Source organism: Dendropsophus ebraccatus, chromosome 1 (genome assembly GCF_027789765.1).
Source record: "Dendropsophus ebraccatus isolate aDenEbr1 chromosome 1, aDenEbr1.pat, whole genome shotgun sequence".
Lineage (NCBI taxonomy): Eukaryota > Metazoa > Chordata > Amphibia > Anura > Hylidae > Dendropsophus > Dendropsophus ebraccatus.
In genome coordinates, this window is record NC_091454.1 from 205,880,942 (window position 1) to 205,902,802 (window position 21,861).

The following is a 21,861-nucleotide window of genomic DNA, read 5'->3' on the forward strand; positions in this document are numbered from 1 at the left end:
CCTGTAGAATGTTCATGTTCTAATGAAGGTGTTTCCAGGTTATCAGTAAGTGATTGATCACCCTCATCACATAGGTGTTATACCAATTCATCAGTGAAAAATTCTAAATATGATGTTGATAATTGATAGAGCCCCTGCACTACCTATCATGTATACATGTAAGTAGCTAAAATAACATTAACATTAAAAGCAACAGTAACATTAAAAGCAGAGCATATACTATACTACAGACAGGCCCAGACCAAACAACCCTCTAATTCTAATTAAAGGGGTTATCCAGCGTTACAAAAACATGGCCACTTTCTTCCAGAGACAGCCCCTCTCTTGTCTCCAGCTTGGGTGGGGTTTTGCTGCTCAGTTCCATTGAAGTGAATGGAGCTTAATTGCAAACCGCACCTGAACTGGAGACAAGAGTCGTGTTGTATCCGAAAGAAAGTGGCCATGTTTTTGTAGCACTGGATAACCCCTTTAACTCTCCCACTAGCCCACACTGGATGCCCTAAATCTTTGCTGGATGGTGGTGAGCCACAGGTTTACTTGAAAATCAGGGCTTATATTGCCAAAATAACCACTGCCTGGTATTAGAAAGAGAATTGATTCTCTCCATTAGGGATGGTCCAAACCTGGTTCGGTTCGGGTTCGTATAAACCTGGACTCTCGGCAATGATTCCCGCTGTCTGTCCGCTCCGTGGAGAGGGTGGATACAGCGGGAGGAACGCCTGGAAAACTGGGATACAGCCTATGGCTATGGCTGTATCCCAGTTTTCCAGGCGGTCCTCCCGCTGTATCCACCCTCTCAATGGAGCGGGCAGACAGCGGGAATCTGATGTCAAGAGTTCGGGTTCATACGAACCCAAACCTCGGCAAGTTCGGACCATCCCTACTCTCCATCAATCATGCAGCCATAATACATTGATGTGAGGCCTATTCATACCTCCCAACTTTTTGGACGGCCAAAGAGGGACGCTTGTGGTTCAGTCTAGGAAAATTTTACAGGCGTTTCTATACTTTTTACTTCAAGGATGCAATCACACATACAGGACCTGCTGCAGATTGATGCATTTAGTTACATTGATATCTGCAGCAGATCCTGTAGGTGTGACTGCATCCTCTGTCTGTAATTATGGACAGGATTACAAATGTATTTCAGTAATTGTCCACATTTGCAAGGACCCACTGTCAGAGTTACACAGATGCACAATGACTTAAATCAATTTTTTGTGGCACGGATCTTGTCCCCAAAAATGGATCGGGAACACCTACAGATGTGTGTATGGTGCAATTTGTTACATGTGTGGTGTCACACCACGAGTGTTCCTTGTCTGGCACCTGTCGCAAAAAGCCTAGTACTCAACCTTAAGGTGGTGATGAGGTTGTATATGAGTTTTGCCACCAGATGTCACTATGTATAACTTTGTATGTATTGCACTATAGGGTTACTTTCTTTGCTATGTGATTCTGTGGACCAGTGGAGATGCTTCTTTCCTCTTCTCTACCTATCCCCACTCTCCTTTCTCTGCACGCTCTATTCTCCACCACTCACAGGGACCCTTACACACCCTGTAGGAAATAGTTACATGGGGAGAGGGAGTGTAGCGTCAGCCAGCTAGTTAGTTTCCCTCTGATTCTCCGAGGAGTAGGACACACACAGACCAGGCATCCCTGCTGAACTTAGCCAGGGCCTGACTCTGCCAGGTTCCCTGTCCAGGACAGACCAGCTGTGAAGTAGTCAGACACACGTGTATGGAGAACACAGAGACTTTCTTTCTACAAGCTATAACTACAGAGACCACCCCAGCCGATGCTGAGAACCTCTCTTAACAGTGCAGGGTGGTATCCTAGGACAGAGGAACTGACCGGGATAGAGCAAAGCAACCATAACCAAGGTCTACGTACTGTATCTTTCAGAGCAGGTGAAACCAGGACACGCTCGGACACTTAGCTTCACCCAGGTAACATAGTCTGGGGCTTGTGTCACCCTCGTAGGACGGGTACCCCGACACTGCAGGGCAGAAGGTGATTAGCAACATCATAGACGGGCACAAGTATTGTCTTCTCAAGTCGTCTCTTCAGTACTCTCTTCTCAAGTTCCGGCAGAGCACATTATTACACTGGGTTGGGGCTCTCCCGACAATCTCCTCTCAACTCCTCTACTTCTCTCAACACTAAACTAAACCAGCACTTCTATTCTACCTCAGCACTTAAGCATCTCTCAGTACAGATTCAGTGAGCTGAAGTCTGTAACAGAGAAGTCACCTATTGAAAAGCTATCCTGTATTGCAAGAGACAGTAAAGCCATTTTATTTATTCTACTGATCATTGCACCAGCACCTACACATACCGGCTACACAATCCTTGGGTTAATCTCCCCTTTCTGTGGGTGGTGGTACCAACAGTCCGGGTGGGTCATCTCCCCACTCCGGACCAGTGTGACAAGAGCCCAAGAACCCATCAGGCCACCGACCATTAGGGAACAATATAGTCAGCCACAGCTTAAAGCAGGTATACCATCACACCTGTGTGCTCAATGAGCACTGGCGTCACGACTATACCATCACTAGCTGAGCTGTATTCCAACCACCAGCATAACATAATCCCGGTGGTTGGGCACCACACATGATTCATCTGAATATCACAATTTAGGATCCAACTGGCACCACATGATGGCATAATATGCAATATGCAAGTTTGGGTCTATTATACAGTTAAAAAACAGACACATTTTTCAGAGCAACAAAGTTTATTAATGCAAATCTAATTCCTAGGTCTAAAAGAGGGACATGTAAGGGACAAAGAGGGACAGAGAGAAAAGTAGGGACTGTCCCTCCAAAAGAGGGACACTTGGGAGGTATGCCTATTACACTGGGCAATTATCTGCCAAATCAGGTAGAATTGGGCAGATATCGCCCTGTGCAATAAAGACAATGATCAGCCGAAGAGCAAGGGACTGTTTGCTTGTCAGCTGATCATTGGTCTTTCAAGAGGACACAGTGAGAGGTTACTTGAGGGAAAGACCAGATGTTATACTTACCTCTCCACGCTTGCCATGTGTCCCTCTGCCTTGTCTCTGCTTCCCCCACTGACTGCAGCCACCACCGAGCCCTTCTCTGCAATGACAGCCCACTTATCCAATCACTGGCCCCCATGCTGTCTGGTCTCACTCAGTGATTGGCTGAGCAGGCTGTCACTCTAGAGATGGGCTCAGTGGCAGCTGCAGTCACAGGGGGAAGCAGAGACAAGGCAGGAGGACGCCGGAGGAGCGTGAAGAGGTAAGAATCTTTATTATTTTACTCCTTTAAAGCAAGGGCTGCACAGACATCGCTAACAATGTATATGAAGACCCGCCCACATGATTATCGAGCTATGTAATAAATGCCTGGAATTCTAGCAAGACGTGACTTGAATTTAATAGGAAAAAGAAATATATGAAGCATAGGAGACACATAAATCACATAAAAATTAATAAAAACAACAATAATGATAATGAAAACACTGGAGAAACATAAAAACCTGTCATACTACTACTACTACTAATAATAATGCACTTCTCAACATTAATGCAACATCAAGAAGAAAAAATGTCAATGGATTATGTAAATCACATGATCCATAGGTATGTAAATAACAGACACATGGACACACACGCACTTACACACCTTGTCACTCAGGGAGGTTATTCTTAGTTGTTTGAGGAATGTTCTGCCACCCTGAATGCACTTGGCACAGAAAATCAAGATTCATGTATGACACCTAAATCTGGCTTAACCCTTAGAGGACCGGGCCAATTAAAATTTTTGAAATTAGCAGTTGCATTTTTTCACCTAGAAACCCACATGAGCCCTTATTTTTTGCGTCACTAATTGTACTTTGCAATGTCAGGCTGAATTTTTGCATAAAGTACACTGCGAAACCAGGGAAAAAAATGTGTTGTGAAATTGAAAAAATTTGGGGGGTATTTATTTTTACGCCATTCACCCTGGGGTAAAACTGACTTGTTATATATGTTCCTCAAGTCGTTACGATTACAATGATATGTAACATGTATAACTTATATTGTATATGATGGCCTGTAAAAAATTCAAACCATTTTTAACAAATATATGTTCCTTAAAATCGCTCTATTCCCAGGCTTATAGCGCTTTTATCCTTGGCTCTATGGGGCTGAGTGAGGTGTCAGTTTTTACGCCATGATCTGTACTTTCTATCAGTACCTTGATTGCGCATATGCGACTTTTTGATAGTTTTTTATTAAATTTTTCTGGATTTGATGCGAATTTGGAATTGTTTTGCTCTTACGTCGTTTACCGTATGAGATCAGGAATGAAATAAATTAATAGTTCGGGCGATTACACATGCGGCGATAGCAAACATGTTTATTTATTTATTTTATTTATAACATGGGAAAAGGGGGGTGATTCTAACTTTTATTAGGGGAGGGGGCTTTTTATTAATAATAAAACTTAAATTTTTTTACACTTATACTAGAAGTCCCCCTGGGGTTAGGGTTTTCCCCCCTGGGGGTTAGGGTTATTCCCTCTGGGGTGAGGGTTATTCCCCCTGGGGTTAGTTATTCCCCCTGGGGTGAGGGTTATTCCCCCTTGGGTGAGGGTTATTCCCCCTGGGGTTAGGGTTATTCCCCCAGGGGGACTTCTAGTATCACTACACTAATCTCTCATAGAGATCTATGCAGTATAGATATACTGCATAGATCAATGAGATCTGTGTTTTATTGCTCCCAGCTGCTGCAGCCGAAAGCAATAGATTGCCGAGGCGGGACGAGCGCCATTATGGCGCAGACCCCGGACGGTGCTGGATGCAGGGATTGCCCCTCCACCATCGCGCGGGGGGGGGGGGGCATCCTCCCACTACACCCCTCAAGGAATCTAACAAGGGGTGCAGTGAGCATATGGACCCCACTGGTGACGGGCACAAATGTGGAACAATGTGGAACAAATGTGGAACAATGTAATGTAACAATGAAAGGGAATATTTTCATTTTTTCACTTTCATGGCACAAATGTGCCCGTCATCAAGGGGTCCATATCCTCATTGCACCCCTTGTTAGATTCCTTGAGGGGTGCAGTTTCCAGAATGGGGTCACTTCCACTGTCTTGGCAGCACGAGGGCTCTGTAAATGCGACATGGCGTTCATCATCCATTCTAGCCAAATCCAACCTCCAAAATCCAAATGGCGCTCCTTCCCTTTGGAGGCTTGCCCTGCGCCCACATGGCGATTTATGTCCACATGTGGGGTATTTCCGTACTCAGGGGAAATTACGCTACGCATTTAGTGTTTTTTTTTTATCTTTTAGCCCCTTGTGAAAATGAAAAAATCATGACAAGATTAATGATTTAGAGTAAAAATTTTACAAAAATTACACTAAATGTTGATCTAGCCTTGATTTTTTCCATTTCCACAAGGGGTTAAAAAAGAAAATGAACACAAAACTTGTAGGGTAGTTTCCCCTGAGTACGAAAATACCCCACATGTGGGCATAATGTGCCATATGGGCACAGGGCAAGCCACCAAAGGGACAGAGTGCCATGGAGGATGGAGGCCATGTCGCAATTACAAAGCTCCTGTGCTGCCAGGACAGTAGAAACCCCCGACAAGTGACCCCATTCTGGAAACTACACCCCAAAAGGAATCTAACAAGGGGTGCAGTGAGCATATGGACCCCACTGGTGACGGGCACATATGTAGAACATGTGCCAAGAAAATAAAAAATACCATTTATTTCATTTTCATGTCACCAGGGGGCACCATATCCCCGCTGCCCCCCTTGTTAGATTCCTTATGGGGTGTAGTTTCCAGAATGGGGTCACTTGTGGGGGGTTTCTACTGTCCTGGCCGCACAGAGGCTTTGTAATTGCATCATGGCATCCTCTAATGGGAATTGCGGCCATACTTATTTAGCTGGGGAAAAGGGACAATTCTAATTTATTTGGGGGTATTAGGCCAATTATTAGTTTATAAGGTTGGAAAGGACAGGTGTCCATCAAATTCAACCTGTGTTGATCCAGAGGAAGGCAAAAAACCCTCGTGAGGCAGACGACAGTAGCCTCATCACAGGGGAAAAATTCCTTCCCGACTCCATAATGGCGATCAGAATAATCCCCGGACCAACGTGACCCCTGAAATAGGAATAAGGGACAGAATTTAGATAATGTAGAACCCCAGTGACGTGTGGTGCGCCTTGAAGCGATCCAGTATGCAGAGGCCGGGGGGATCAGGACAGGTGTCACACTGGAAAATGGTGTCCTTCCTGATCCCCCTGTTACACCACACTCTGCACTTCTTCTGGGGTCTCCTGTTTTCCAGTGTGGGGGACGTCACCTGGAAAATGTTGTCCTGGTGAGATACGGGGTCCTTCATACCCAGAAGCGCTGGGTCCGCTCCATGGCTGCTAAATATTAGGGCGCTATTACTACTTCTGATATTTTCGGATTGTGCCGCAAGCTACAGGGCAGCGAGGGACCGGTAACCTTTTTCCAGCAGTGGGAAGATCAGGTCCCAAACTATCTCCCCACTAACTCCGAGGATGGGGGGGAGGGGGCATCTGGGGCTGGATTCAGGTGTCCCTTCCTACATACACTCTAAGGGTACATGCACACTGCGGAATCGCGGCAGATAACCCTTCGTGCATTCCACAGCTGGCACCCAGTCTATGACACGGGTGGAGACACGCACCCGCATTAGTCCGCCGGAGGTTGCCAGCTGCGGAATGCACGAAGGGTTATCCTTGCCCATTCCGCAGTGTGCACGTACCCTAAATCTGTAAGTACACCCTGAGGTACTCTCACAGAGTTTGGAGAATTTCATACCGTCATCTCTTATTGGGACGGTACTGTCGGAAAAGACGTGTCTGGGGGGCAGCGTACGCTACGCTACCCCCAGACACGTCACTGGATGATGAGGATGATGAGGATGAATGGAGGAAAAAAGGATCCCCCCCCATTCATCCTCACAGGCTGTTTCGGTGTCGGAGGCAATAATAACGTATGCGTCCGACGCCGAAAACACCCTGGGGGCCATCTTTATACGGGGACTGGTATATGGGGTATGTAGTGGTGTAGTGTCAAACTTTATTCAATGTAGTGTGGTGTAATGTAGTGTTTTTTACGTGTTTTTTTACAGTAAGTTTGAAAAAAAAAAAGTACGGCAACAAAGGAGTTGCTGATAAATGCCGCACTTATGTGTGGCACTTATCAGCAGACCGTGGCAGTAGAATATAGAAAAAAAACACCTTACGCCAAAAAGGAGGAGTTGCTGATTAGCAGCGCACTTTCGTGCGATGCTGATCAACACTCAGCGGCGATAGGGTGCGGAAAATAGAGAAAAAAAAATTTGGAAAAAAACACAAAAAACTTTTTCTACATCCCTGTAGCTGCTGATAAGTGTATTACACATATCAGCCGCTAGAGGGCAGCAGAGCGCAAAATCCGGAAAAAGACGAGGCTGGAGCCGAAAATAGCCGAAAAAAGACGATGGGGACCGCCGGAAATAGCCGAAGACCCGACGGAATGACGGAGGATGCCGCGAACCCTGAAGACGCCGATCAGGACCCCGGGACAGATGAGTAATGTACAAATACCTGCTCTGGACCCCTCAGCTACCTAGCTGAGGGGTCCAGAGCAGGTATTTACTATTTTTGTGGACTCTGATCGCCGTGCCACCGGCCCGATCGCCATGAACGGCCGGCCGGTATCGGCCGGCCGTTCACGGCAATTGGGTCGGTGGCACCGTGACCACCATTACTTTTTACAGTAATGGCGGTCGGTGCCGTCCTTGGACAGCACCGACCGCCATTTTTTCCGGGTCATCGGGTCACCGATGACCCGGAAAGGTTCCGATCACCGCTATTGGCTGATCTGAATTGATCAGCCAATAGCGGCGATCGTAAGCACGGGGGGTGTTAACCACCCCCCGTGCCGAGAAGCTAAGATGGCCTGCTATGAGTTATAGCAGGCCATCTTCCCCGATCGCTGTGTGCGGGGAAACAATTTACGCCCTGATGCGTTAAGTGCCAGGGCGCGAGGGCGTAAATTTACGCCCGATGTCGTTAAGGGGTTAATGTATAACAGATGTGAGCAGACCAAAATACACTTTTGGGCACTATGTATAAATTGGCTAATCCAATATGCAGCCTGCAATACCAAAGCTAAGTATTGCTGTGACTGCAATGCTCTCTATGGACAGGAAAATGCTTGTTGCAAATATGCTAGTGTAACCTTGCTAAACACCCCACTAATCTCACTGCCTATCTGACTAACTGAAGTGGCAGCACTGAGAGAGCAGTCTGTACAGCACAGTGAGTGAGGAGAAAATGGTGTCCAGAAAGCAGCACAGAGACTTTTATATGAGATGGTCATGTGATTTTAGCAGCCAATGAGACCCCTACACCTCAGCAATGACGTTTCTGACACTTCTATGTTATCTGCACTAATTGGCTGGCAAAAAGGTGCTCGAATGCTAACTCGAGCGAACAGTAAAATGTTTGGTTCAGTTCTAGAAAATCGAAATGGTCGACTCGAACGTAACTTTTCTCGATCAGTTCGATCAACACTACCCTCCGCCTCTTCATTTCATAACTATGCATGTTTGGCTGATGGGGGTTTGTAATTGCTATCAAGTTAGCTGTGTAATGCTTATAGATAGTAAAATATAGTAAGATCTTATGTCTGACTACAGTGAAGATAAACTGTAGTCTGTGTCCAAGGGCAACCAGCTAAATTTTGAAACAGGGTGTAGATAGAAATGGACAAAAATGACATTGGTGCTAAAGAAGATGGGAAGAAACAAATGACAGAAGTAAATCAGGAGTGGATAGAGAGGTAGATCAGAGGATGGTTTTAGATGGAATAGAAAAATGGGGACATATACTAAACCTGAAAGGTCCCTCCAGATGGGACTTTTACTATCAGGTATCAGGAGGCTGGGATGCCAAGCATATCAGGCTTGGTGTTGTTGTCTTTTAAATGGACAGTCTAATCAGCACAGATGCCTGTGATTTTGTGATTTGTTTGTCTTTTAGGTCTCACATTTGTAGTTAAATACAAAAAAGGGCAATTACAATTGTCCTAAAGGTACCGTCAATTTACCAAGTGTCTAAATGAAAATGATATGTTTAAAAATACCTTTAATAAAGCATGGGTATAGTATTGAAACACTCAAAATTAAAATAAAAGCACACGCTGAGCAAAGAATAGAAGTAATGTGTAAATGAATTTGTTTTCACATATGGGATTAGAGTGCATAGAAAGAGCTCGAGTTAGGTCCGCGAGAAAACACCACAGGGTCGATATCACTAATGGACACTTGGGGTCAGTATTACTCTACTAGAAACACATGGATACACTCCGTAAGTATATGTAACAAAGGGATATCACCCTTATATCCAGCAGAGTGTCAGGATGCTGAGGATGGACTCAAAGGGTCAGTATTACTCCATTAGATACATCTGATCCAAGTATTAATAATGTGTTCAGGTTTGCAAGCATGTGGAGCGTTTGCCTCCTGCCCGATTATATCCTTAGCAACAGGTATGTAGTCAGGGCCAATTCTAGTTTTTCTGTTGCGAAACCTGAAATATGCCCCCCCCCGCCAGTGCCCACACCGGCCCATAACCCACCCTCCCCATGCCCACACCGCCCTATCACCCCCCCCCCCCCCCCCCGTGCCCACACCGCCCTATCACCCCCCCCCCCCAGCCTATTGAAAATAAGTAAGGCATGTGTGCAGAAAATCTGCAGCATATAATAAAAGATGCATACACAATCCAGCTCATCCATAAATCACCCTGTTCCAATAATACATTCCATCCTTGGTGAGGACAAGACAGAAAAAGTTTTAAAGTTAACATGAGTGTGTAAACAATTCTTTAATCTTTATTGCTCCTCCAAATATAAGCCCCTGACATATACAAAAGTCAATGCCTTGTGTCTACTCCTGGTGGTCTTATTCATGGTCATACTACCATTACACCTCATGCTCCATATAAAGGGGTAGTGATCACATGCAGTGTAGTGATGTATGAGACATATAACAATACCTGCACAATGTTTGCAGTCCTGACTTCCTTACATTCTGTCTCTGTGTCCAGCTATAATTTGTAGGTCATGGGGTCAATGAAGTCATTGGTGTTTAGCAGAGACAGTATCATTTATAGCCACTCCAAAAAATGCTACAAATCTGCTGTCATTTGGCCTCATGGCAGATACAGCCCTGTGTGTAGTTACTCTGTGGATCTGTGGTCATCCATTCTGATTGCTTTGGATCTTGCCTCTGACTTTGGATTCTGCTTCTTGGATGATATCTCTTGGTTTGATTGATTTTTTTATTACAGACCACTGTAAATGTCATTTATTTCTGTTGTATTATCACTTTCATGCTTTCCGCAGCCACTCCTGACATGTCGTATCAAAGGTCTCGGCAAGTTCGATTTTCCATCTTCATTTGCAATGAAAGTTTTTATATGAACTTACACAGACGTCTTCTTCTTGCACAGAGTGCTAAGGCAGGCCATACAGAGGTTACCTAGGGGAGAAAATAACAATTAGATTTTTATTAAGCACCAATAAAGTGCATTTATTTTAGTGGTCAAATAGTCCCTTTAGGACAATGACTCTCAACCTGTGGCTCTTTAACTATTACAAAGCTACAATATCCAACATGAATATGCAAAAGAAGGACCCAGCCAAGGAATGGCTCCTGCAAGGAAACCACCAAAACCACCATATTAAGTGGCCCTATAAGTCAGTGTAATGACAAGAGAAAACCAAGGCCAGATATCCATCCACATACAGCTGTTTCGGGGTGTTGCCCCTCATCAGTGTGGAGCAGGATTCTGACTAGGTGGGAGCAATGCCTAGTAGAGCCATAAGAGAAACAGATCGCTGATCTCAGGGAGACCAGCCAAATGATAACACTGTTGGCTGCTAGCGAAAGCGCTCAATGCAGTGAAATCCTAGGTGCATTGCCCCCTGGGAAACATGAATATGAAAAAGAAGAGCCCGTGGAGCCTCATTGAAGAGTCTCGAAACACAGGACTAGGCAGACAAAGCAAAATGAATTCTCTTCTTGTTTATTAGACTTGTAGCCTTTACAGCCTTGTGCTAGATACCAGGCTTATATACCAGGCTACTTACATATAACTTCCTGGGTTCTTGAGGGCTGATGTGCTGGGGACACAGCTGAAAAATATAAAGAATTGCAATTATTAAAGTGCCCATAATTTCTCCTTACAGATTTCCCCACAGAATACAGTCTTCCTAACAGAAAGACACTTTGGGGTGGGATTTATTAATGATTTCTGTTATGTTTCGGTGTGAACAAAATATTTTTTCATGTGTTTTATGCAAAAATGGGACAGTATTGTGCAAATTGTCCGATTGGTCAGTCAGTGACTGCAATGGTGGCCTGCCTCAATTACTGATTGGCTGAGTGGGCAATCCATCAGCGGGGCCATGATGGTTTAGCAGCAGGAGCTGCAGGAGGCCAACAGCTGTCTGGTATCAATCAGGCAGTGCTACTGGGGCACAGAGATAGGTGAGTAAACTTTCTATGTTCCTGCAGCATCCTGCCTTCCTGTATTTTTTTAATTTCATGGGACTTCTCGTTTAGGGGACAAACACACTTGCCAGATCTGCAGCGAGTCCTCTCGCTGTGTATTTGCAGCGAGACTCGCTGCGGATCCCGACCCCATTCTTTCAATGTTAGACAAAATCGCAGCAGGGATGTACATCCCTGCAGCGAGTTTGTCCCCAGCCCGCCCCGTTAACCCCCCGGCCGCCAGAGCATATACTTTACCTGATCCTGGCTCCGGCTTGCTTCAGCGGTTCCCGGAGTCTTCAGCAAGCCGGAGCCAGGATCAGGTAAAGTATATGCTTGCTCCAGTGCCCGCCCGCAGCCACGGCCGTCTGATCACCCCCTCCCCCCCCCCCCCCGCAGCCGGCCAAGCACTGGAGCAAGGCACTGGCACTGGAGCAAGCATATACTTTACCTGATCCCAGCTCCGGCTTGCTGAAGACTCCAGGAACCGCCGAACCAAGCCGGAGCCGGGATCAGGTGAAGTATATGCTCCGGCAGTCGGGGGGGTTAACGGGACGGGCTGGGGACAAACTTGCAGCAGGGATGTACATCCCTGCTGCGATTTTGTCTAACATTGAAAGAATAGGGCCGGGATCCGCAGCGAGTCTCGCTGCAAATACGCAGCGAGGGGACTCGCTGCAGATCCGGCAAGTGTGTTTGTCCCCTAAATCATTGTTCTGTATTATGCAGAATTACATAAAAATGTGTGTGTGTGTGTGTGGAGGGGGGGAATTATCTATCTATCACATACCTGGCACCTGATTGACGATGTAAGCTCCAGCTAAAGAAAACAGAACACAATTATAGCTTTTACGCTATGTTCACACTACGTATATTTCAGGCAGTATTTGGTCCTCATGTCAGGTCCTCATAGCAACCAAAACCAGGAGTGGATTGAAAACACAGAAAGGATCTGATCACATAATGTTGTAATTGAGTGGATGGCCGTCATTTAATGCCAAATATTTGCTGTTATTTTAGAACAACGGCTGTTATATTGAAATAATGGCCATTATTTACTGTTATATGGCGGCCATCCACTCAATTTCACCATTGTGTGAACAGATCCTTTCTGTGTTTTCAATCCACTCCTGGTTTTGGTTGCTATGAGGACCTGACATGAGGACCAAATACTGCCTGAAATATACGTAGTGTGAACATAGCCTTAATATAAAAAAAACCCTGCAATATAATGTAAAAATCAATTGCCAGGCTTGAAATTTACACCTGGTCCTGCAAAGACCAAGCCTTTATATATAACAAGGTCAACAGAAAATCAAGCTTAAGAGAGCTTTTCCCATGAGGAACACAGAAATTGTTGGAATAGGTGTGGGGCCCAATTCTGGAACTATTACTTATAGGGAAAGTTGGGTACCATGCTGTTTGCTTGGCTCCTTCCTACACTAACTGATGAAGAGCAGACACGTTTATAGCTTTAATAGGTTTATCTACAATGTTACCTATTCATGCTAAAGATAATGTAAAATGAAATAAGAGGGTGTTCCATTAGGACAATGCATATGACCAGCTAGGGCATGTAGATGATAAGGGAACATTGTGGCAAGATGGGAAATACACTCCTTACCCAGGATGCACTATGATATAGTTAACCCCTAGATGACATTGGACATTCCGGTACGCCTTGGGTGCCTGTCCCCAGACGACCCTGGGCGTACCGGTACGTCTTGTGTTATGAAGAGCGCTCCGGAGAGGATCAGCAATCAGCAGCCGGGCCTTTACTGTTAATGACAGGCTGCAGCAATCGCGCTCCAGTGTGTCATTAACCCCTTAAACGCCGCAATCACGATTAAGTGTAAGTGACAGGGGCAGTCCCCGGTCACTTACCGATTGGGACGCCCGCAGTGTGACTGCGGCAGTCCCGATCATTTTAACCGGAGGTCTCTTACCTTCCTCCCTGCGGTCCGTTCGGTGCTCTGCTGATTGAGTCTGCCACAGGCAGGCTCAATGAGCAGAGCGCCTATTACACTTATCAATGCTATGCCTATGGCATAGCATTGTACAGTGTATGTAATCTGATGATTGCAGGTAAAAGTCCCCCCAGGGGGACTTAAAATGTGTAAAAAAAAGTAAAGATGTTTTTATAAGTACCCGAAAGACCCTTCCCCAATAAAAGTTAAAATCACCCCCCTTTCCCATTATATAAATAAAACATATAAAAATAAATAAATAAACATAATATACCGTAGCGTTTGTAATTGACCGATCTATTAAAATATAACAATCATCATCGCGAACGGCATAAACGAAAAGAGGGAAAAACGCCAGGATTACAGATTTTTGTTACATTATATATAAAAAAAATTATAAAAAGTGATCAAAACGTCCGATCTTCCCAAATATTAATAAAAACTAGAGATCATGGCGGAAAAAATTACGCCCCATACTGCCCCGTAGGTGAAAAAATAAAACCGTTATAAGCGTCACAATAGGCCCATTATTAATAATTAATTGCAAATAAAAAAGGATTTCATAAAATATATATATATATATATATAAAACATTAGAGAATCTGTGTAACCTGCATATGGCTGTGTTCGGGCTGACCTATAGAATTATGGTATCATGTTGCTTTTACCATATAGTACATTATGTAGACACAGGAACCCCCCAAAAGTTACCATATTGCATTCTTTTTTTTTTTAAGATTTCACCAATTTATATTTTCATAAATAATATATTTGGGGTTCCATCATACATGTTATGGTAGAATAAAATACGCTATTACATAGTACAACTATTCCTGAAAAAAACAAGCACTTACATGGCCTTGTAGATAGAAAACTGAAAGGGCTAGAGCTCTTAGAAGGGGGGAGGGAAAAATGAACGCAAAAATGAAAATTTGTGCGGTCCACTGGGTCAATTTGGGCCTGGTCCTCAAAGGGTTAATCAAATCTAAACAATCTATTGCTGCCATGTCTTACTTGTTTGACAAGAAAGTTGCATCGCTGGATGGACTGTGGAAGCCTGAGGAGCGGACACTACAGCAGGGATATAACAAATAATAAGTGTAAAAGTATATAATGGCTACAATAGTGCAAAGGTAGAAAAATAAATTTTGCTTTCTGTTGAGTAATACGATTATTTCCTTACACTGGATAAAAATATGGTCATGTGATGCGACATTCAGATGATTGGTTCGCATTTCACGTTTCACGCCGCAAATAACTTTTTGGGGGCTTAGTAATACATTTATGATAAAATGAAGGGTATCAATACAAAGTACAAAAAACAAGCCATTATATGGCTCTGGTCATTAAAAAAAGGAAAAAAGGAGGGGAAAAAAAAACAAAATAAAAATTGGTTGTATGTTTGAAGGGGTGCTCCAGAATTTTTTTTTCTTAATCAACTGGTGTTAGAAAGTTGTACAGGCTTGTAAATTACTCCTATGTCCTGCAGGAACTGGTGTATTGTTTCCAGTGTGACACAGTGCTCTCTGCTGTCACCTCTGTCCATGTCAGGAAATGTCCAGAGGTTTTCTATGGGGATTTGCTACTGCTCTGGACAGTTCCTGACATGGACAGAGGTGGCAGCAAAGAGCACTGTGTCAGACTGGAAACAATACACCACTTCCTGCAGGACATACAGCAGCTGATAAGTTCCGGAAGAAATTAGTATTTTAAAAGAAGTAATTTACAAATCTGTATAACTTTCTGACATCAGTTGGTTTAAAAACATTTTTTCTCTGGAATAAATCTTTAAGAGGTTAAACTAATTATAGAATTACAAAACTCTTACTTTGTAGACTTGTCTGATGAGGAAGAGTCATGGCCGTCTGGATTGTGGAGGCCTGGGGGGCATACGCTACAAGAGAGATGTTATAATGTCACTTATTTATCAACAAGTACAAAAAAACAACATGGTTAATACTATAGACTTTATTTCCGAGACATTCCATATATATATATATACACACACACACAAATACTCACCTGGCCCAGCGTAGTCACCCGGGGTTTCTTCTTTCTCCCTGCTCTGAAGCTGGAGAACTGGGACAGGGAGCGGCCTCTTGTGGCTGGAGGTGCAATGCTGCCTCCAGCCACAAGAGAGTGGCAGAGCATAGAGACAAAGTCTCTATGTCACTTATTTATTAACATGTACAAAAAAACAGCAAAGTTATTACTATAGACTTTCTTGTCAGAGACATTCCATATATATATATATATATACACTCACCGGCCACTTTATTAGGTACACCATGTTAGTAACGGGTTGGACCCCCTTTTGCCTTCAGAACTGCCTCAATTCTTCGTGGCATAGATACAACAAGGTGCTGGAAGCATTCCTCAGAGATTTTGGTCCATATTGACATGATGGCATCACACAGTTGCCGCAGATTTGTCGGCTGCACATCCATGATGCGAATCTCCCGTTCCACCACATCCCAAAGATGCTCTATTGGATTGAGATCTGGTGACTGTGGAGGTCATTGGAGTACAGTGAACTCATTGTCATGTTCAAGAAACCAGTCTGAGATGATTCTAGCTTTATGATATAGCGCATTATCCTGCTGAAAGTAGCCATCAGATGTTGGGTACATTGTGGTCATAAAGGGATGGACATGGTCAGCAACAATACTCAGGTAGGCTGTGGCGTTGCAATGATGCTCAATTGGTACCAAGGGGCCCAAAGAGTGCCAAGAAAATATTCCCCACACCATGACACCACCACCACCAGCCTGAACCGTTGATACAAGGCAGGATGGATCCATGCTTTCATGCTGTTGACGCCAAATTCTGACCCTACCATCCGAATGTCGCAGCAGAAATCGAGACTCATCAGACCAGGCAACGTTTTTCCAATCTTCTACTGTCCAATTTCGCTGAGCGTGTGCAAATTGTAGCCTCAGTTAGCTGAAAGGAGTGGCACCCGGTGTGGTCTTCTGCTGCTGTAGCCCATCTGCCTCAAAGTTCGACGTACTGTGCGTTCAGAGATGCTCTTCTGCCTACCTTGGTTGTAACGGTTGGCTATCTATCAGCTCGAACCAGTCTGCCCATTCTCCTCTGACCTCTGGCATCAACAAGGCATTTCCGCCCACAGAACTGCCGCTCACTGGATGTTTTTTCTTTTTCGGACCATTCTCTGTAAACCCTAGAGATGGCTGTGCGTGAAAATCCCAGTAGATCAGCAGTTTCTGAAATACTCAGACCAGCCCTTCTGGCACCAACAGCCATGCCACGTTCAAAGGCCCTCAAATCACCTTTCTTCCCCATACTGATGCTCGGTTTGAACTGCAGGAGATTGTCTTGATCATGTCTACATGCCTAAATGCACTGAGTTGCCGCCATGTGATTGGCTGATTAGAAATTAAGTGGTAACGTGCAGTTGGACAGTTGTACCTAATAAAGTGGCCGGTGAGTGTGTATATATATATATATATATATATATATATATATATATACACACACACACACACACACACACACACACACACACACATACTCACCAGTCCCGGCGAAGTCACCCGGGGTTTCTTCTTTCTCCCTGCTTTGAAGCTGGAGAACTGGGACAGAGAGCGGCCTCTTGTGGCTGGAGGTGCAAAGCTGCCTTCGGCCATAAGAGAGACTGGCAGAGCATGAAGACAACGGCTTCTTGCTCTGTCAGTCAGAATGCGGTCACAGAGTCTATCACGAACGCTCACAGTTAAAGGGCCAAAGCAGGTCTTGTTGTACTCAGTCCGGGCCTGCATCCCCTCTTCATGCATGTGCCCTGTAGCAGTGGCGTGGTCTGTCTTCAGGGTATCCACACCAATGGCTATACCTTCTGAATACAATTTTCTTACAATGGATAAAAAAAAACCTCTCTTGGTCATGTGACAGATGCTCAGATGCTTAGTTCTGATACCACATGTGTCACACACCCCTTTTCTGGTTTCGTAGTACATAATACTGTGTAGTAAAATGAAGAGTATCAATACAACATACAATTGGACCTGCAAAAAACAAGCCATTATATGGCTCTGATCATGGAAAAATAAAATGGAGGAGAAAAACACACATGAAAACACAAAAAATAAAATCATAAAAAAATCATAAAAGTAGAAAACTCTTACTTTGTAGCCTTGTCTGATGAGGAAGCGTCATGGCTGCCTGGACTGTGGAGGTATGAGGGGCGTACGCTACAAAAGAGATAATGTAATGTCACTTATGCATCAATACTAGAGATGAGTGAGCCGGGGCTTCCGAACCCAGATTCGTTCTGAACTTCGTATAAAGTTTGGCTCGTTACTGAACTTTTTTGAAAAGTTTGTGACAAGTTTGGGAAGATGGAGGCCACACATCTAAAAAAAACAAACAAAAAAAGATATTCTCACTTGTCCATGCCCCCTGGTGTCCGCCTGTAGAGTGAAGGCCCACTCAGCCAATCACTGTTCGTGGTGTTGTCCCATCCGAGTTAGCCTGTGATTGGCTGAGCGGGCTGTTAAACCTGAGAAATCAGGATTAGAGAAGGACACTAGGGGAGCGTGAACAGGTAAGTATGATGAGCAAACTTTTTGCTCTTGGTTGATGTCTTTAGTGGTTTATGGTTCAGTGACCCCAAATACTGTGTGTGTACGTAGCTTTTGAGACCCCTTTTTTTTTGTAATATCACACACAGTATTTTGGTTCTTTTTTAGGTGTTTTAGGTGTCATTTTGGTCAGTGGCTTTTGGAACCAACCACCCAGAAAAAAACTATAATGGAGATATTTGCCCATTTATTTGTGTTTTGTTTCCACTGATTGAGTTTTAATAAAATACCAAAACAAAATTTTTTTTTTTACTTGCTCCTTTATTCTCCACTGCTATATCGCTGCTATGGTGTCTTCTGCTGGAAGTGCTGTGATGACATCATGTACATTGTTCACATGAGGCTGTCACATGAGCCAATCACTGGCCTCTGTGGTCACATGACATACCATACAGGAAGAGACGGCCCAGAGCAGTCTGTATCATCACAAGAGAGTGCGATATGGCACACTTTGAGGTGAGTACAGGATTTGCTCGTACTCACCCCAGGAGAACCCCTGACAATTTTAACCCTATGACCCTATGGAACTTACCTATTCCCAGATTTGATCCGATACCTTGCTGCTGACTGACAATGTAGACTCCACCTAAAGAGGAAAGAACAGAAACTGCTATAGCTTTAAATAGCTTCATCTAGATGTTTCGTATCCATGCTAAGGAGAAGGCAAAAAAACAAAAACAAAAAAAAACATAATGGGGGGAGGGGGGCACAATGTGTAATACCCTCCTTACCCAGGATGCACTATGGTAGTTGATCAGTATGAAACAATTATATTGCTGCCATGTCTTACTTGTTAGATAAGGACGTTGCATCGCTGAATAGAATGTGGAAGTCTGAGGAGCCGACACTACAACAGGGATACAGCAAATAATCAGTGAAACACTATATAATAGTTACAATACTGCAAAGGTAAAAAATAGAGCACCATGAGAGCTGCTAAGTAGGAACCGCTCTTAGTGCTGTCCCGGGGTAGAGGTGTGGTCCGTAAGCGCCATGCAGGAGGGGGTTTCCGTGTGTGTGTGGGGGGGGGGGGGGGGGGGGGGCTTAGAAGGGGGTGTTGCTGTGCTGTGAGAGCTGCCTTGAGCATCGTCCTGGGGAGGAGGGGTGGTCCGGGGGGCTTAGAAGGGGTGGTGCTTTGAGAGTCACTCAGAGAAGTTGTCTGGGAAGGGGGCATACACTACCCCCTAGACATAAACTACACCCTAGACACTAGGATTCATGGGGCCCATACTGCTTTTTGTTATGGGGCCCTATTAATCCCAGTCACGCCCCTGCCCCTGACCTCTTTTTAGTTGACTATTTATGCCTGACCTGCTAAAATTCAGCTTCAATGCTCTGCAGTAGATGGAGGTCTGTGCGGCAGCACTGACAGGGGAGAGGTGTCACACAGGTTAGAGGTCAGAGAAGTCCAAGAAACTGACAGGGGCAGAGGGGATAAGAACTGTCGGGGAGATTTATCAAACATGGTGTAAAGTGAAACTGGCTCAGTCGCCCCTAGCAACCAATCAGATTCCACCTTTCATTCCTCACAGACTCTTTGGAAAATGAAAGGTGGAATCTGATTGGTTGCTTGGGCGACTGAGCCAATTATACTTTACACCATGTTTGATAAATCTCCCCCAATGTGTTTCTCTCTCTATATATATATATATATAGATAGATAGGAGACAGCCTATCTATAAGACCATAGATGGGAGGAGGGCTCAAGCCAAACATTTGCATTTGAGCCTTTAATCCTTGGAGCTATGTTCACACTACGTATCTTTCCGCTCATAGTGCGAACCGCGAATATACGCACGTAGTTTTGAGGTTGATGCGTTCGCTTGAAAGTATACGATATACGGGCGCACAATGCACACTACGTATGAACTTACGACTGGATCATATACGGTGCCGTGAAAAATTAACAAGACCATTGTTTGAGGACGGAAATGTTCGAACTCACGGCCGTGGATTTCCATGCTGTCCCGTACGAAGTACTTATTTCAGCCAAATTGAACTTGATTTTTTGATCCAAAAGGTTCTGTGACTTTTATTGGGCTGGGCGAAGATTTCCATGTAAATGACCTGCCTCAGATCGCTTCGAAACAAGCTAGGGAAGCATAACTGTACTGCGGGCGTATGTTCGCGGTTCGTACGCATCTGGCCGCATATTGATTTTCCCCACGCCCGTAGTTTCAGCCGCACATGTACGCTGGCGCGCGAACTGCGGACGGAATTGTACGCAGTGTGAACATAGCCTTAGGGTGCGTGCACACTACGGAATTGCCGCATATGACCCGCGGTGGATTCCGTCGCTCATACCCGCACGCGGCGGGCGGAATGCAGAATCGGCCCGTACATAGAATAGTGTCTATGGCATGGGCGGAGATGCGCGCCGCCGCTTGCGGGTACGAGCGATGGTATCCGCCAAAGGGTCATACGCGGCAATTCCGTAGTGTGCACATCGGAGAGCAGTGTACTGACTATGGGTATGTAGAGCACTTGGCGTTTGCTGTTTACATTGTGCACCAGTCACTTTACTTACAATTGTATATTGGGCTGTTAGCCCAGTAGATTATTGTTTACATGGTTATTTCCCTTAATGTGAATACTGGTGGATTTGTTTACTAATGGTTTACAGCGCACGTGCTCACTTTATCATGAGGTCGCCCTAATATGCTCTACCTGAGGTGTCGTCTTCCATGTGTGGATTTTTGACATTTCCTACTGCTTATTTTTAACCAATAAAGAATTGATTTAGACACATGTCAAGTTTTGATTTTTCTTATTTATAGTACATTGCACATAAGGTCTTGGTGGAAAATCTTTTTTTGGATTATGGTCATGTAACAGGCACAAAAAACTTTTTGAATGGTACATTTTATAGGGAAATGAAGAGTATTATTACCAAGTACAATTGGGCCAGCATAAAGCAAACCATTATATGGCTGTGGTGACAGAAAAAAAATAAATGAAAACACAAAAATAAAATTTGACTAAACAAATAATAAAAATAGAAGACTCTTACTTGGTAGCCTTGTCTGATGAGGAAGAGTCATGGGCGCCTGGACTGTGGAGGCCTGGGGGGTGTATGCTACAATAGAGATGTTATAATGTCACTTATACATTAATACGCACAAAACAACAGGGTGATTATTATACAACAGACTTCGTTGTTCAAGGTGGATTTAATACTATAAAACACGTCAAGAAAAATTGTACGTTTTTTTTAAAGTTTAGATTTTGGCACCCGCAGAGTGAAGACTCAGATCCATGATATGGTAACCATAGACTGCTATGGGCCTATACTGGACCGCCAAATTACTTGCACTGAAAAGGTTTAACTTTTCTTATATTATATTCTTATTCCTATGTTGGAAAATCATCTAACTTTTTACTATATAAAGAATAATTGGAAATGGAACACCCCTTTAAAATTATGATAAAAAAGAATAAAACTCTTACTTGGTATATCAGTTCTCTGATGAGGAAGACTCATTGCTGCTTGGACTGTAGAGGCCTGGGGGGCAGGCTCGGACTGGGCCACCGGGGAGCCGGGGGATTCCCCGGTGGGCCCCGCCCCCTCCTCCCTCTTGCTGGGCCCCGCCCCCTCCTCCCTCTTGCTGGGCCCTGCCCCTGAGCCGGAGAGGGGCCTCCTGTTTAGATCCCGTTTAGTATGGGGAGCTCAAGGGGGCCCCCTGCTGGCTCCCACACTGCTGTGGGGAGTAAAGATCGGCATCAGCACCGCCCGGTGAGCTAATCA

The 21,861-nt window shown here is 44.6% G+C and overlaps 1 protein-coding gene across 3 annotated transcripts; it reads right to left on the reverse strand.

Annotated features, from left to right (window-relative positions):
* Positions 1-9,758: 9,758 nt before the first annotated feature.
* Positions 9,759-21,186, reverse strand: LOC138790855 (hepatitis A virus cellular receptor 1-like). Of its 3 annotated transcripts, none has more exons than XM_069969148.1 (9): positions 21,127-21,186; positions 18,907-18,963; positions 18,649-18,702; positions 17,661-17,726; positions 15,347-15,412; positions 14,533-14,589; positions 12,342-12,371; positions 11,149-11,193; positions 9,759-10,537 (listed from the first exon to the last, which is right to left on the reverse strand). In XM_069969148.1, exons 1-9 carry the CDS (start codon positions 21,155-21,157, stop codon positions 10,482-10,484), a joined length of 462 nt encoding a protein of 153 aa, XP_069825249.1. In that variant the 5' UTR covers positions 21,158-21,186; the 3' UTR covers positions 9,759-10,481. The 3 variants fall into 3 exon arrangements, with proteins under 3 accessions (XP_069825249.1, XP_069825258.1, XP_069825268.1); XM_069969157.1 differs by lacking the exon at positions 21,127-21,186 and adding an exon at positions 19,428-19,578; XM_069969167.1 differs by lacking the exon at positions 21,127-21,186 and adding an exon at positions 19,042-19,075.
* Between the last annotated feature and the right edge of the window lie 675 nt (positions 21,187-21,861).

Coding starts and splice junctions, on each gene's coding strand:
- LOC138790855 (XM_069969148.1), bottom strand. CDS start 21,157: ATGACTCTTCCTCATCAGACAAGGCTACCAA. Junction 15,413..17,660: donor TCATCAGACAAGGCTACAAA/GTAAGAGTTTTC, acceptor TCTCTCTTGTAG/CGTATGCCCCCCAGGCCTCC. Junction 14,590..15,346: donor TCATCAGACAAGTCTACAAA/GTAAGAGTTTTG, acceptor TCCCTGCTGTAG/TGTCCGCTCCTCAGGCTTCC.